This window comes from Cheilinus undulatus, linkage group 3 (assembly GCF_018320785.1).
Source record: "Cheilinus undulatus linkage group 3, ASM1832078v1, whole genome shotgun sequence".
NCBI lineage: Eukaryota > Metazoa > Chordata > Actinopteri > Labriformes > Labridae > Cheilinus > Cheilinus undulatus.
In genome coordinates, this window is record NC_054867.1 from 47053546 (window position 1) to 47070632 (window position 17087).

Here is a 17087-nt window from a genome sequence, read left to right on the forward strand (position 1 = left end):
GTGGTATTTTAAGCTGGAAGTGCTTTGGTGAAAAGAAAACTCCTTCCTGCAGAATGTGCATAATACTTTATGTCGGTCGACTGTTCTGTCTTGGTTTTTTTGTACTCAAATTTCCCATCGAGAGGGCCAACATGCTAGTTAGCGTCTTCCATATCGAGTTGGTTGGTCACTACCGGATCAACAGCCCATTTGCGCATGCGCGGCAGCATGCTCGACGGAAACCCTGCTTGGAAAAACTTCCCGAAAATGCGTTGCCAGAGACGTTTCAGGGATTTTGAGTCAATCTGCGCTGTAGATGGGTTAATTGCGTTAAAAATTTAATCAGATTAATCATGATAATGGATTAATCCACATTAACGCATTAATTTTGACAGCTGTAGAAAATTTTTATATAGAAAACCACAATTAATGTTGCTTGTAAAGAAGTAAGTAAAAAGTAAACTTCAGTGTGAGTTTTAGCCACCGAGGACTTTTGCTGTTCATAAACTATGCCATGCTAGCCTGTACAGCTCAGGATGGACGTACTATCATGTCTACTACCTCATTTTGTCTTGTTGCTCGGTTTAGCTTGCAATAAATGTAACAGATAGAACATTACTTCAACCACCTTTAGAGATGGATGTGAAATATAACCATGCAATGGAAAGATGAAACAGGAGATGTGTGCAAAATCATCTTCTCTGCCAAGACAAGCTTTCAGTGTGGCTTTATGCTCATGTTTTAAAAAGAAATGTGGTCCAGTTCAGATTAAACTGCTGGTTTCCTACAGCTACATCCAAGCTAATAGCTACTGTGGCAGCAGCCATTGGATACAACGGCAGACCCCACCCATAACAATCACAAACCAATGCTGAAGCAGGACGGAAGAAGAGCAAAAACATTTTTCACATAATCAAAAGCTTTTAGTGTTTTTACGCTTTATTTATTTATTTATTCATTTATTTATAAAGTTTATTTGATAGGGACAATGCAAATTACATAGTAAAATTTCAGCCTGTTACAAACAAGCTAAAAGTAACTGATGTTTCACATCTAGAGATTATAGCTATTGCTAGTTTCCATCTCCTGTCCCTAGTTAGGCTTTTAGAAAATGAAATGAAAGAAGGTAAAAGTAAAGATTTACATAAAAATTGTGTAAAGACAGATACAATTGATTAAAAGAGCAAAGTTAAAAGACAAAATAGTAAAATTTTACATCATAGTAAAATTTACATCTCTGATTTTGTTAGAGCCACTCTTTAACATTTTTGTTAAAAGTCTTTGTGTCTTGTGTCAGTTTCATATCAGTCATTAGTGCATTCCACATTTGAGAGCCTCGTATAGAAAAAGCTGACTGCCCCAGGGAGGTCTTACGGTGGGCAATTTTACAGTTACCACTGGCTGAGCCCCTGGTGGTTCTACAACCAGTTTGCCTTTTAAGAGGTTTACATAACATTTCTGGTGCTGAATTTTGTAAACATTTAAAAACCAGTGTCAGACAGGAGAATTTTATAAAATTATCAAAGCTAAGCAAATTATACTGCTTTAATATGTGACAGTGGTGCCACCTCCTAGGTTTTTTAAGCCATTATTTTTAATGTTTGGTTTTACAAAGATAATACAGGCTTAATCGCGGTCAAGGAGGCTTGGCTCCACACTGTGACACAAGACGTGTGAAAAAATCATTGCATGCATATAAAGCTGTGCTGCTTTTATTGGTATACGGTGCCTTATTAATTTGAAGCAGTTGAGATTTCTTTTTACTGTCTCTGTGACCTGTTTGACATGTTTGTCAAATTTAAGTCTGGAATCTAGAACTACACCTAGAAACTTAAATTCATTAACCATTTCAATTTCTTCTCCCTGTACTGTTACTCTGGGTTTTCCTGATTGTATTGGTTTTCTGATGGAAAAACACCTAGAGACTGTCTTTTTCGTGTTTAAAGAGAGCTTATTTTGATCAAGCCACTCACATACCCTGTTCCTATAAGAAGATAGTCTTTCAATTGTCTCATTTGGTGTCTTTGCTGAAGTGAAAATGACTGTATCATCAGCATAGAGCTGACAGCCAGCCCCTGGACAGCTTTCAGGCAGATCATTTATAAAAAGGCTAAAAATCAGTGGGCCTAATATTGAGCCTTGGGGGTATACCCATCTTGTTCTGACGAAGAGCAGACTTTTTTGAGTCAATTTTTACACATTGCTCTCCTGTATGTAAATAAGAAGCCAAAAAATTAAATGCTTGCTTTGAGAAATTAAATTTAGACAACTTTGATAAGAGGATGTGGTGGTCGACAGTGTCAAATGCCTTCTTCAGGTCAAGGAACACTGCCCCCACAACATCCCCCCTGTCATGCGGTCAAGTGGTCCTTTCTGGTAAAACTGATGCTCTACATGTTAGGTAATCACCACACTGGAGGCAGACATACTTTGAGAACAACTAAATCCTGTCTGTAGCGACTGCCTCATTCTCCTCAAGTGACGCTGATGACAAATGGTATGGATTGGAGCTTTTCAAGGTGGATTTGCCTGATAACAGAAATGGAGTTTGGCAAATCCATCTGCTTAGCAAGGTTAATTCACAACGTGTTTTGCGACTCATGTCCCAGTTTGTCGATCACGTATCTTTTACATAATCAAAAATGTGCTTACGTTGCATCAGGTCTGAAAGGTACATGCACGTAAACATCGCTTCTGGTTGAAATAGTTTGATAACATAAATGAAATCAGGACTTCCATTTTTCAAAATCATCCAGGATTTAACATGTAAAAGTAGCTGTTAGCGCGCTTCCAGTACAAGTTCTGGTTCACTCAAACATGCCAGCTGGAGTACTCTGGTAACACCAGGATGTAGTGGCATGTAAAGACCTCATTCCAGTTTCTGATAATTCTAATTAAAGACAGGATTAGGTTGAGCTAGGCAATTAATTGAAAAATAATTGAAACTGACATTTAGAGCCTGTAACTGACATAAACATGCTGTGTCAATTTTTTCAATTTTTTCCCTTGTAATTCTCTCTGCTAATGTACCACCCCCTTAAAAACAGTATGTGTAGTATGTGATAGGTAGCCAGGTGTTGCAAAGCATGTAGTCTACTGTAAACATAAAAGGAGAAGTACTAGTCACGCACTCATCCCCATCCAGTCTACTAAAACTCAAACACGGAGCTGACTGTGCAATGTGAGCAGCAAAGTTGTTTTCTACTTTTTATACATCAATCTAGAAATAGTTCATTTTGCTAACAAGAAATGCAAGTTGTTTATTTTCTACTGTTCTTGGAAAATTTGACTTTTTAAAAAGTCAAATTCAGAACAAACAGAGTAGGAGGTTGGGGGAGGAATAATCATTCATTAATCATAATCGAGGTAAAGTGTTCAATCAATCATGATTTGGATTTTTGCCATAATTGTCCAGCCCTAGGGTTAGGCTCAAAACAGGGAAACCATTGTACATGCAAACAATCATAACAGCCCTTTAGTCCCCTTTAAATCAAGGTGCCAGTACTTGAGCAGATTTGTTAATCAATCAGTATGAGTCTGTGATTATATCTGTCACAAACGAAAGGTGGGTATTTGAAGAGTTAATTCTCGTAAGAAGAGTGATGTTTGCCTTAAACATGTGGGCTTTGTTAAATTATCACAGAGTAAACAGACATTAAACCAGTTTGTCAGAGGCTGGCTGTTACAAGGTGACACAGAATAATTACTGTTGTGTGTCTTTTTTCTCCCACTAGCTGTGAGGCGACCGCAGACCGGGCTCTCTCAGCTTTAAAAGTGGCATGTTACGTGTCACCTGCACAGAGACGACAACATGAAGGTGAAAGCTCTGCTCATCATCTGCTCCTGTCTGATCCTGGGGAGCTCAGCGAAGGTCAAGTTCCCTGGTAAGTTAGCGTGTTTTTTCTGTCATACGCAAATACTACCTGTTTGTGTCCAGCAAACATCGGAGGACAATGTGTGGAGCCCTGTTTGAAGTTAGATTATCTAAACAGATCTCCTGTTTTGAAAAAGGATGTTCCTTGCTAAATTTGGGCTTGTGATATCAAGGAAAAACAGGAATTCATTGTTTGTTTAACTTTTCTACAGACAGGAACACCCTGCTGCTTGGTGGGAGATACTTTTGATTGCAGTGCAACAACTTTCTCATTGTGTTTTCTAATTTAAGATTCAACTTATAAAATAATAAATATCAACTAGGGGTGCACTGCTTCCTAGTCAAAATAAGATAATAATTAAACAAAATTTAAAAAATAAAAAGTGTTTCAGTATCATCTGATGGTTGTACAAGGGCTATGCCGGGCTGCAGAAGATTTTCAGGTCTGAAACTGAGCCAAAGCATACTGAAGTTTGGGAAAGGCTGCCGATACAGAGGCCGCTGTTACAAAGTACTGATACTGATGCATGAATGTATGAAGAGTCACTGTGTGATACTCCTTGAGAAGTTCGGTGATAATTGAAATAAGTACTGTGGAGCTATATGGAGTAATTGCACAGAAAACACTGCAAAAAAGTAGCCCAAATTTGGACCTCTGTCAAAGGTGAAAACTCACGTTTTAGATCACTTTTGATCTCCATCTTGTCTAAAATGAGCCAAAAAACATCTTCCCTGGGACTAGTTTGTTAAAATAAGCGACCTGTCCATCGGCAAAAATGCCAAAATTTGACAAAAACTGTACAGTGCACTTCCTCTATGCTTTAGAGGATGGACCCAGAGACATTTTTGTCATCTTAGCATGATGCACATGTGCACTGATTGTCATGCATGTAGATTTTACTTAGTCCCCTATCTCATATTTGGGGCCCCTGCATCATAAACTTGCACAAAACCACTAAAATATGTAAATTTTCACTGGGGCTGAATTTTGTGGCAAATTTCCTAAGTTTTGGGGTGTGTTAAAGCATCCAAATTAGAGGCTTGATGTTCTTGTGTTTCAAATACATGGACAAGAATTACAACATATAGTTCCCCTGGATTATTAATGATAACAAATTGGAAATTTTGAAAATTTGGGATCCATTATTTTTAGGAAAATCTTATTTGTATGTATTTAAATTGCTATGAACATGGGTTTAATCAAAATACGTATTCTGTGATTTTTTTATATGCTAGCTGGAAAGCCAAACCAACTAAATCATCAAGTTTGGCTTTTGTGGTATCAGGAATGTCAAACAACTATTTACTTGGTCTTTTAAATATTGACCTGCATTTATTGGTTCCCCTTACTAACCTAAGCTAATCAAACCCATTATTACTTTCCACAGAACAAGAGAAGGATCCAAAGTTTTGGAACACGTGGGCCCAGCAGACCCTGAAGAATGCCATGACGCTGCAAAAACTCAACCAAAATCAGGCAAAGAATCTCATCCTGTTTCTTGGAGATGGTGAGTAAGAAAAATGTCACACTCTGGTTTGTGGGATAATGAAATACCTCCAAATTTGGTGGAGATCACAGCCAGGCCAGCAGGTTTTTGGTGGGTCTAGTAATGTAGCAGAAAATGAATGACACTCTCCAAATGTTTCCAAAAAAGTGACGTGAATAAATAGTATCTAACTGATCAAACTGTGCTCCCACTAGATCACTGAGCTCCTGTTTGGGCTGCCACTCACTGGTTGCACAATAACCTTTATCCTCCGCCGGGCCTCTGCTCTCTGTTTGGACTATCGGCACAACATGACATTCTTGCCCAGTGCTGCATGCATGGTCATGTTAGTGTTGGTAGAAAAAAGGCAGCATCTTAGAGTGTTTTTTTTTCAATGGCATCTGACCAAACAGGTAATGATTGTCTGATTGGTAAAGGTTTCCCAGACATTGTTTAACTTTCTCCAGGGAAATATCAAAATTATGCTCAGCTGCTTAGAAACTAAACTCCTACGTTTACCTGTTGGCCTGTGGTTTTGTATAACTCTCAGGTTTATGCAGGGCTGGCTTTGAAATTACTGTAAATGATATAACACCACCTTGGGCAAATATTTTCCATTTGCTTTTCTTTTTGTTAACAGTGGAAGAAAAACTGTGACCTTTGAGCACAGTAAACAGGTTTTTGCATTTCTTTCTGATTACCGAGTCTTTCCTGCTTTCAGTTAAAACACAAAGCAACATAAAGCCTTGAAAATCAAACTCAAGCATTTGTTTATGAAGTAATTTGAATCAGAGAAAATGTTCTGCCTGCAGCATTCATCTTTGTTCCGTAGTTTTAAAGAAAACAGAGATCTCCAGCAACCTGAGTGCAGTGTGAATGAATGAAGTTGATGTTTGCCAAGTGGTTTCTTTCTTTCTTACCCTGAGGGAAAACTAACACAGCTGTAATACTGGATGCGATTTTGGTTTTTAGGGATGGGCATTCCCACGGTGACGGCTGCTCGCATACTGAAGGGTCAGCTGAACGGACAGAGCGGGGAAGAGACACAGCTGGAGATGGACAAGTTCCCTTTTGTGTCTCTGTCCAAGGTCAGACACCATTGTTACTGTATAGATTTAACTACATGTATAAATGGACGATGACGCTGTGCACTGATGTCACTTTGGCTATGAATGACTCCCTGATGAAGACTGCAACTGTAAACAAGGTCATTTAGTGTGTCATGTCATACTGGCTTTCTATGTTACAGACTTGTGTAGATGACCAGAAATCATACAGTTATTTGGTTATTTAGACCAGTGGTTCTTAACTGGTTTAGCTTCAGGACCAACCACCACCTACTTCATGACAAATGGTGACCCAAATTTTGAGAAATTTTCAATCATAACTGAATATTTTTAATAAAAATTTGAGATGCAACAGAAGATGTAGTGGAACTACAAGATTAAGATATTTCCTTCTAAGAAGCATCATTGACTTTTGGCCAAGTATTTTTTGCAGGCACACATCTGAAAATGACTTTGTGACCCACTAGTTGAGACCCAAGGATTTAGACTTCATAGACAACCAGCTGCTATGGCTTTATAAAGGCTCAGTACAGTGCCTATAAAAAGTATTCACGCCCTTGTATGTTTTACTCTTTTATTGGTTTTATAAATCAATCATGATCAACATAATTTGCCTTTTTTGCAAAAATTCACTGTGAAAACAGATTTCTGCAAAATAATTTGAATTAAATAAAAATAGGCAATGCTAAATAAGTAACTGCATAGTTAGTGAAATGAAGATCACCTGAGTGCAGTTAATGTGTCTAAGGTGATTGCAGTATAAAGACACTTGTGTCTGGAATGTCCAGTCTCTGGTTAATCAGTATTCCTGGCTCCCATTACACTGTGAAGACAAAAGAACACTCCAAGTAACTCAGAGAAAAGGTTAGTGAAATGTTTAAGCCAGGGGACGGATACAAAAACATTTCCAAGGCACTGAACATCCCCTAGAGTTCAGTCGCGGTGGTGGCAGCATCATGCTGTTGGGATGCTTCTTAGCAGCTGGCCATGAAAGGCCTGTAAACGTAGAGGGTAAAATGAATGCTGCAAAATACAGGAAAGTCCTGGAGGAGGATCTTATTCAGTCTGCAAGAGAAGTACAGCTTGGGAAAAGATTTATGTTCCAGTAAAACGATAACCTGAAGAATACAGCAAAAGCTACACAGAAATGGTTTAATGGCAACATGGGCAATGTTCTGGAGTGGCTGAGTCAAAGCCTAGACCTCAGTCCAATATAGAACTGTGGCTGGACTTAAAAGGGCTGTTCATGCTTGATCCTTGTGCAACCTTACAGAGCTTGTGTGGTTTTGCAAAGAAGAATGGAGTTAAATTGCAGTGTCCAAATGTACAAGCCTGATTGAGACCTATCCACACAGACTCAGTGCTCTGATTTCAGCCAAACGTGCATCTACTCAATACTGACTTGAAGGGGGTGAATATTTATGCAGTCACTTATTATACATGTTTCTATGTGACTGACATTAGTTTGTTTTCACTTTAACATTAAAGAGGGTTTTTGTATTTTTTTGGTGAAAGAAGCCAAATTGACCATGATTTAATTATAAAACCAATAAAAGTAAAAATATACAAGGGGATGAATACTTTTATAGGCACTGTATGTACCACTGAAACTGGAGTCTTCACATTAATACTCCATGTTTAAGCAAACCAAATAAAAAGACCAAAACTTTACATTAACTGATGACTCTGGTAGATCAAGTAAATTCATTTTGTCTTTCTTGATTATGTATTTTGTTTCTCTTTTTAGGATGTGTTGTTTCATTACCTTGATATGTTTCAACTGTCATCTACAGTCTTCCTCAGAAGCGTCAGCTGACCGCTGTGGCATGTTTTTATCAGCTGTTCTTTCCAGGCGTGGTCAGCCTGATAGACCTTTAAAGTCCAAAAAAAAAAAACATTTGAAAATATTTGGAAAAGTGAACTGAAAAGCCTTTTTAAATATAGAACTGTGACAGTTTTGAAATATTTAGTAACACCAGTAGGAATTTGGCTAGAAGCAGAGACAGAACTGAGGCTAAAAGAACCACAATTGATGAAGTGACACACTGTTGGTTTTGGTATTTTTGTATCTATCACTGATAGTAAAAACAGCTCTGTTATTATAATTTACAGGTCTGTTTTCGTAGGTGAAGCACCAGCCTGGTTGTCATCATGTCCAAACAAGTTACAAAACAAGAAAGCATATCAGAATAACTCAACAGTATCAGAGTCTAACATTTTCAATGACTTGTCACTGCAGACGTACAACACAAATGCACAGGTGCCTGACAGTGCTGGCACAGCCACAGCTTACCTCTGTGGGGTCAAAGCCAACGAGGGCACGGTGGGGGTGAGTGCAGCAGCTGTCCGATCCCAGTGTAACACCACACAGGGCAACGAGGTCACATCCATCCTCAAATGGGCTAAAGATGCAGGTAAGGGCATTAAATAAATGTTATATAACATGGGCCTCTTTCACAGGCATTTCTTTGTCTACAGGGTGAAAGGACTGTCAGCTGTTTGTCATAAAATAAGTGTTTTTATGTCCAGGAAACTAAACTGTGGCTGTCGTTGCTGCTGTGTTAACAGTAAATGAGAAACCACATCGCTCAGAGCAACAACTTGGAAGTGTTTTTTGAAAGTGATGCTTTTAAAGCATGTTTTTTCACGCCTTGAACCAAAGTCATCTTTAAAGCACAGTGTGAGTCACTTTAACTTGACCCAAATAGTTATTTTTGGATGGAGTTTCATTTTACCAACAATTTTTCCAAAGATCTCTCAATGGCAGTGATTGCTGTGAAATATTGCCAAGTTTTTGGTTGTTTTTGCAGTTTTTTAATCCTCATATGGCTACATGAAAATTTGCATTTTAACAGGGAAAATTTGACTTGGGTGTGGTTTTCAGCCCAATGCTGTATTCAAATGGCCAGGACAAAACAAACAGCGCTGATTGCAGTTTGAAAAATGTCTGAAAGGATACATCATGCAGTCTGCTCAAACACATTGCACAAGCCTGAAAGGAAGTATGAAAAAAGGCCCATTAAAAATATAGGGAGATGGATGTGTGAAACATGATTGTTCACTGGGGATTTTCAGCAGGCACTGGAGAGGATAAGTTCAGGGTGGGTGAGGGTCAGGGTGTATGCGTGTCTGTGAGCATATGTGTGGGTTCAGGGGTCACCGTAATAAGAAATCCAATCATTCCTCCGGGAAAACTGAGGGCAGCAGCTGACCTCCAATGTGAAGCATACAGGAATGAAAAAAGACTTTCATCAGGGCGTTTTAGAAGGTTATTTTTTCTCTGATGTATTACCTTTATTAGTGAAAAAGTTGACTGTGGCAGAAATGCCCACTCAGTGTTTTATTTTTCTCAACCATCAGGACTTTGACCTTACACCTCCAATGCAAAGTATTTTCTGTTGGATTAGATTTTTCAATTGAGAGCACTTGAATTAAACCTTTTCAGATGTTAATACAGGTTACTCTGAATTCATTAATCATTGCCGAGCACTGTTACTTTTCAATGCTCAAGTTTAATTCCTGAGACCTATAGAACAACAGCAATGTTTTTCCCTCAGGTTAAAAGTTCAGTGAATGTAAATATATTAACCTGACACAACAGAAAGACTGTTTTTATTTAACATTCATCCAGAAAAACTCCCATACAAAGTGTTTAGGAAGGGCAGGACTTTGTAAAAGTTCTCAAAAGATGATTGGTCTTTCTGTCAAAATCATTATGGGCCAATCACTGACAAGACAAAAGGAGGATCGTAGATGTGCAGCTTCGGTAGTATCCTGAGCATGACAGGCAGGTTCAGCCGTAGCTTCAAGCACAACTAAACCCTGCCCATAGCTACCGCCACATTCTTCTGAAATGCGGCTGATTTGTCCCACGCATTTTCAGACCTGGCTCAGTCATTCAAGATTGATGCTTTACAAGATAGAACTGCCTGTTGTCAGACATGGAATCTGGACAATCCATCCACATTTCTATGTTTTTATTATGTTGAAATCACCCACACACACGTCATGGAGTGCAGATCTGAACTGAAACAAAATGTCCATCTCTCTTTATTCTTCTGAAAAAATCTTCTTTACCAATACTCTAAATAGGACAGAGGATCCCAGGAAACTACTGCTGGTCAAACGTTCTGTCCATCACGTACACTATGGGCCAATCAGGGCAACAAAACATATAACATATCAGGCTGGCACCACCACATCACATGAGCTTGACAGGCAGCTGTCATTGTCATTCACTTTCAGTGGAGCCAGTTGGAAAATCGAACTCTTGTCAAAGCTGGTTGGGAGCAAAAACATCTTTCCACCAAAAAAGTCTGTCAGGATGGTTTATTGTTCTTCTTTAAACAAAGAAATGCTGCCACTCAGGTTAACCTCTCAACTGTCCTAGACCGTTGTTGCAAATACAACAAGAAGAAACACATCTTATGTAAAGTTAAATAACTTTTGAACTAGGGCTGGGCGATACGGCCTAAAATTGATATCCTGATATATTTTTGCTATATCCCGATACACAATATATATGGCGATATTCTAATATGGCCTCTCAGCAGCTGTATAATGTTTAATTTAGCCCCAAATGACACTAGTTTGGTGATTGAAATAGACCTGAAATGTGTTCTATGTTATGTTTACAATTGCTGACTATAAAATGATTATTTTCCTTATTAAGGGTGAAGCAAACCTACACAGAGCTCACCAATCATGGATGCAGTAAATGGCCAAACTCCTGCAGTCTAGTCCTCCATTCAGACTCACAGCTGTGATTATTTTAGTCCATTATCTGTGCTGATGAACGCTGGAGCAGTTTCTGACAAGTTCATAACATGAGAGGGTCTGTAGACCTTATTCAAGAAACTGTCCTGAGTGATCATAAGGGAAAACAAGCTTGTCTGGAGGCAGGAACATTTTAACTTCTCGTTGTCAGTGTTTTGAACTGTAAGGCTGAGATAAGTCTCTGTAGTTGAGGAGAAATGGATCACATTTTTCTGGCCGTCTTCTCTCTAAAATGTATGACTCTGGCAGGGAGTTTTCAGCAAATTGCTTGCGCCCAGGTAAATCTCGTATTCAGGGTTAAGTGTCTTTTCAACAGCACTGGACTCATGTCTTTAGCGACATGTTGTGCTACTGCTGCCGTTATCTCTGAGTCCTCTTGCGGCGTATTTTAGCGAATACCACTTGAGTTAGACCTCGTCCTTTTCAAAGTTGAATGACTGCTCAACGCTGCAGATCCAGCGTGGTTTCTTGCTGTCTCAAAAGTCAGCTAACTCCCCGCTAACCAGCCATGCTGCTCTGTTTACCTTCCTTTTTCCTTGCTTCTCGCCACTGATGCTCATGTGCAGAGGAGTTTTCTGGATGGGCGCAGCCATGCAGGAGAGAGAGTGAGCGTTCTGCTGTGAGAGATGCGTTCAGGGACAATGGGAGAAGCGAAACTCCAGCGAGAAATGCATGCTGACGGCTCAAAACTTCCACATAATTCATACTCGGATATTCGTGATATAGTCATTTTATACATTGTGGGTGGCAAAAGCCAGGATACATCGAGTATACTCGATATATCGCCCAGCCCTATTTTGAACCATAAATAGTAATAAGTAAAAAATATTTTAAAAGGACAGTGTGAAGTTAACATAGTACCCAATGCACTGAGCAAATGATCCAAGGAAATAAAAATAAGATCTTCAATGTTTCCCTACTGTTTATTTGAGATTTTGGCAAGAGACACACAAGGGAACTTATCTATCTCCATTCTACACAACCCCCCTTTCTCTCCAAAATCAAGTCGCTGTAATTTATTTATGGAATTTATGTAACTGATGTGCTCTCATTTTATTACAGCAGAACATCTTCTACGCGTCCTACTATCCTGTTCTGAGAAAACATTTCCATAACATTGGTACATTTTCTAACCTAATTGGGTCTGCAGCTTACATCCTGCACGGGTATGTACCTTGAGCCTACCCATTGTTGACATTGCTCTCAGATACCGACCCAAAACTTGGATGCATTCACCAAGCTCTTCCTGCTGCACATTTCAAAACAACCACACTCCTTTCTAAAAGTTTCTTGTGAGTTCTGAAAGTTTTTTGATAAGTGGAGTGTCTGTTCATGCAGTATATCTGCTTGTTGCAGCACAGCAGTGGACTGTCTGAGCCATATTACACTATGTGCATTGCAAAGGTGGTAAATACGACCACAAAGTCTCACTGCTGTTTGAGGGAGAATAGCTACTGAATGCTGACTAAATCTGACTCATTTATCATCTGGAAAAAGATTTTATGGATAAAAATAAACTTTGTCAGATATTTATTAGCTATTTTGTTTAAGGAACAAAAACAAAAAAATATCTGAAGTCCTCTATCTATGTCCTTACACTTATCTGGGGTGAGGTCCCGGTAGCAACAGGCTGAGCAAGTCATCTCAGACATCTCTGTCCCCAGTAGGATTGGGCAATTAATGATAATTTAGATTAAATTGTAATATGTCGTACTGCAATTTTCAAATCACAGAACATGCATTTTTTTGTGATACATTTTTGCTGCTATGATTGACAGTGCCTTGAAAAAGTATTTGCCCCTTTCTGATTCCTGATGTTTTTGCATGTTTATCACACTTAAATGTTTCGGATCATCAAACCAATTTTTATATTTCACAAAGACAACCCAAGTAAAGTAAAAAATGCAGTGTCTGAATGATTATTTAATTTTTTAAGGGGGGAAAAATCCAAACCTCTCTGGCTCTGTGTGAAAAATTAATTGCCCCCTAAACCTAATAACTGGTTGTGCCACCCTTGGCAGCAATAACTGAAATCAAGCTTTTTTTTTGATAACTGGTGATGAGTATTTCACATCCCTTTTGGCCAACTCTTCTTTGCAGAATTGTTTTAACTCAGCCATATTGGAGGGTTTTCCAGCTTGAACAGCCTGTTTAAGGCAGGAAATATTCTGTTTACTTTAATGGTAGTTATTCTGAAATGAGAACAGTAGGTTGTGGGGTGCCGCAGGGAAGCTGCCTGGGGCCACTTTTATTTTCTATTTTTACAAACGACTTGCCTTTGGTGTTGAATTCTGCCACGATGGTTATGTACGCTGACGACTCCACAGTATATGCTTCAGCAAACACAGTAGAAGAGCTGGATGAGGTGTTAAATAAAGAACTAAAGCTAATTAAGGAGTGGGTTACAGCAAATAGAGTAGCTCTTAATATTGAAAAAATGAAATCCATGGTTTTAGGCTCAAAATACAGGCTGAAATCTGCACCAAACTTGAACCTAAGTATAGGAGATAAACATATAGAACAAAAGACAGAGGTAAAGTTATTAGGATTAATTATTGATGACAGAATGTTGTGGAATAGTTACATAAATCAGAAGGTGATAAAGATGGGTGATAAAGAGAGTCAAAATAATCCCAGTCAGATTTTTTTTTTTTTTTCAAAATTGTCCAGCCTCAGTTAAACCTAAGAAATATTGTTTGTTACAACATCAAATGATGTATTGCTTGTTTCTTAAATATATTATATATATAGTTACAATCTAAAATACTGACAAAGTTATTGTTTTTATCAGAGGACCGCCACTGTGATCCTTGGTTGGTGTTACAATCCCCTGGCAAAGAAACACCTAATACTGAAAATGCTCTTTCCACTGAACATGCTCAGTCTGGGTTTAAAGGTCATCCATATGTTTGTCTGTCCAATGCAGGTAAGTCAGTGGGAATAGTGACCACAACTCGGGTCAATCATGCCACTCCTAGTGCTGCGTACGCCCACAGCGTGGACAGAGACTGGTACTCCGACAACGAGATGCCAGCCGAGGCACTGCAGGCTGGCTGCAAAGACATCGCCAGACAACTCTTTGAAAACATCCCTAACATTGATGTAAGTCAGAATCATTAATTATTTATACACAAATTACCATCATGTGTAACTCTGGTTATATTGAAGGGAAAAGTTGAAAATCGTCTTTTAAAACTACAACTGAACTATCAAAACAGTTTGGGCTTTTAAAAGATGCTAATCTTTTTCTGTAAAAGCCTTTTTAAGCTTCTAAAAAATTAAGGTTCATCAGTAAATGGACAGAATAGATCAAATAATCACAGTTGATGTACCTTATAGTACTTTTCAGGCCCAAGGCAAGAAGTTCTGCAATATGTTTCAGAAAAGAGTTAAACATGAAAAAAATCAATTATTTACCACATCGACACCACATACTGGGAAGAAATACCAACAGTATTTCCCTATTCTGTCTAATCCAGACATCCTAGCCGCTATTGCAAGATGTTCCATCATGATATCAGATTTGAATAAGTTTACACAACCACAGCTTAACTTTTAACATTAGTTAGATGTTTGAAACAGACTACAAAAATTCCCAAAAGTTCAAGCTTAGTTAAAAATTTATGAAAATCAGAATACTAGGATGCACAAGTGTCTTTTTCCATGTCTTCTGGTTTCATAACTGATCACCTGGATGTTTTTTTTTCTTAGTGTTTTTGCACATCAAGTATGTGGACATGATGGTAAAAATGATGGGTAGAGCAGGCACCCATAAGCAGAGGCTGTAGTCCTCAATGCACTGGTCACGGGATCGATCCCCGGTCTCGGCTGATGTTTGTTGTACGTCTCTCTCTCCCCACATTTCCTGTCTCTCTTCAGCTGTCCTTTCACATAAAGACAAAAATGCCCAAAAGTCAGTCAGTCTAAATCCAAAATTCAGCCACATCTAGCTCTCTGTCTTTTCATGTTTACAGTGACTTAAAACCATCATATTTAATGCATTTAAACACAAATCTCTGATTTTCCTTTACAGGGATTTGAATGTTGTCTGCCAAGCTGGAAATGCTATTTTTCATTTGGTCACCTTAAAATAATTGAGACCTTTTGTTGGTCTGCTACTCCTTTTCACATACAAATATGCACCTGATTGTGGTATCTGTAGTTGCCAGGGGAAACTGGATTGAGAAGATCAAGTGTTGCTTTCTTAAAAGATCCTTTAGCCCTGAAGCACTTAAACTTACAAAAGTATTTCTTTTTATCTGTCCTGTGGGTTTACAGGTGATTATGGGAGGTGGAAGGAAGTACATGTTCCCCAAAAACACATCGGATGTCGAGTACCCCGGTGTTCCAAAGCACAGCGGCACACGGAAGGATGGGAGAAACCTGGTGCAGGAGTGGACTGACAAAATGAAGGCTAAAGTACATTTCCCCTCCTCTTCCCTGTCTCTGAACCTCTCATTTCTCTGCTCTCCCTTTTATCTTCCCAATTACATTTACATATTTGGGAGTTCAAAGTGAATGCAATGTTTCACTTTGCAGCACATTCGTGACTTTTTTCCCTTTCACCGTGCAGAGAGGCCATTATGTATGGAACAAGAAGCAGCTCTTATCATTGAACCCGAACAACGTGGATTACTTATTGGGTACGTTTTTTTTTGCTCTTGGTGTCATTATAAAACTCATTGAAGTGTAAATGAAGAGCCATATGTGTATGCATTTGCTTTAGGCCTATTTGAGGCGTGTAATATCCTTTTTCTCCTTGAACCGTGCCTTGTGTTACTCCAGGTCTCTTTGAACCTGCTGATCTGACTTATGACTTGGAGAGGAACACTGAGACTGATCCCTCACTGACCGAGATGGTGGACGTGGCCATCAACATCCTGAAGAAGAACCCCAGTGGCTTTTACCTGCTGGTAGAAGGTGAGTTTCCAGCCTTACATTGAAATTAGACTTGGTATATGTAGAGAGGATCTATTACTTGGTGAATGTATGGTTATAGCTCGATCAGGCCATTAGGTCTCTGCCTCAGCAGATGGGTACAATTGATTTATTGACAGACATATGTCCAACTCTGCCACTGTAGGTGCAATATGTCCTCTTTCACCTACTAACTATTGGACCGCATAATATATGATCAACCAACCAAATAGCAGCAGCAGATGTCGTAAAACATGGACCAGCTTACTGCTCTGTGCATTTCAGTCTTATGTTTTCTTGTTCGTCCAAATGTGTAGTTCTAACTCTTTCTAGCATTTTCAAGTTGATATCTTCATTTTATTTTCCCTCCTAGCTTTTTCTTCTACACAGTTATGTTTTTTGTAGAAACCATGCTGAACGCGGAGGCCATCCATGTTGATAATTTGTGTTCTGATTTACAGCAAAGGCTGTATTTTTTACTTCGACTTTGTGTTTGGTGTCAGTTTGTTTTATCTGTTTTATCTTGTTTAGTCTGTTTTAATCCAGTACGGGATGTCAGCCTGGTATGGTGATCTCTCTGTTTAGTTCAAATCTAAATTTGCCCGTCTGGTGCAGACCACCATGAAGGTTGTGTGGAGGACTCAAAACCCTTCCCTGCAGTCCATGCGTGTGCAGTCTGTTCTCAGGACAGCACAGCGAGGGTGCATTTGAAATTTTATTATGTCCTTCGTCCTTTCCTGTTCACTTTTCCTTAACCCTGAAGATTACAGGGTCAAGAAAAGGTGGAAGTTTGATGATGGGAAAGGAGAACCGTGGTGATAAATGAATCTGACTGCACCTCCCCTTGTTGGATGTTATGGATAATATCCGTCGGATATGATGTTGGTTAACTGTATAAGAACTGCAATTTAAAGTTGATTGACTTCAAAACGTGCATCTGTTATAAGGCAGGTTCTCTGTATTGTCTAGTGCAGCACATGAAAAGTG

The 17087-nt window shown here is 39.0% G+C and overlaps 1 protein-coding gene across 2 annotated transcripts in view; it reads left to right on the forward strand.

Moving 5' to 3' along the window:
- The window catches only part of alpl (alkaline phosphatase, biomineralization associated), a 41383-nt gene that overhangs the window by 15423 nt on the left and 8873 nt on the right, over positions 1–17087 (forward strand). For both annotated transcript variants that reach the window (XM_041783722.1, XM_041783723.1), the window contains exons 2-9: positions 3714–3863; positions 5242–5361; positions 6313–6428; positions 8647–8821; positions 14110–14285; positions 15462–15602; positions 15757–15826; positions 15969–16103. In XM_041783722.1, the coding sequence (XP_041639656.1) occupies positions 3791–3863; positions 5242–5361; positions 6313–6428; positions 8647–8821; positions 14110–14285; positions 15462–15602; positions 15757–15826; positions 15969–16103 (1006 nt within the window). In that variant the 5' untranslated portion in view covers positions 3714–3790. The remainder of the gene's footprint in view (positions 1–3713; positions 3864–5241; positions 5362–6312; positions 6429–8646; positions 8822–14109; positions 14286–15461; positions 15603–15756; positions 15827–15968; positions 16104–17087) is intronic.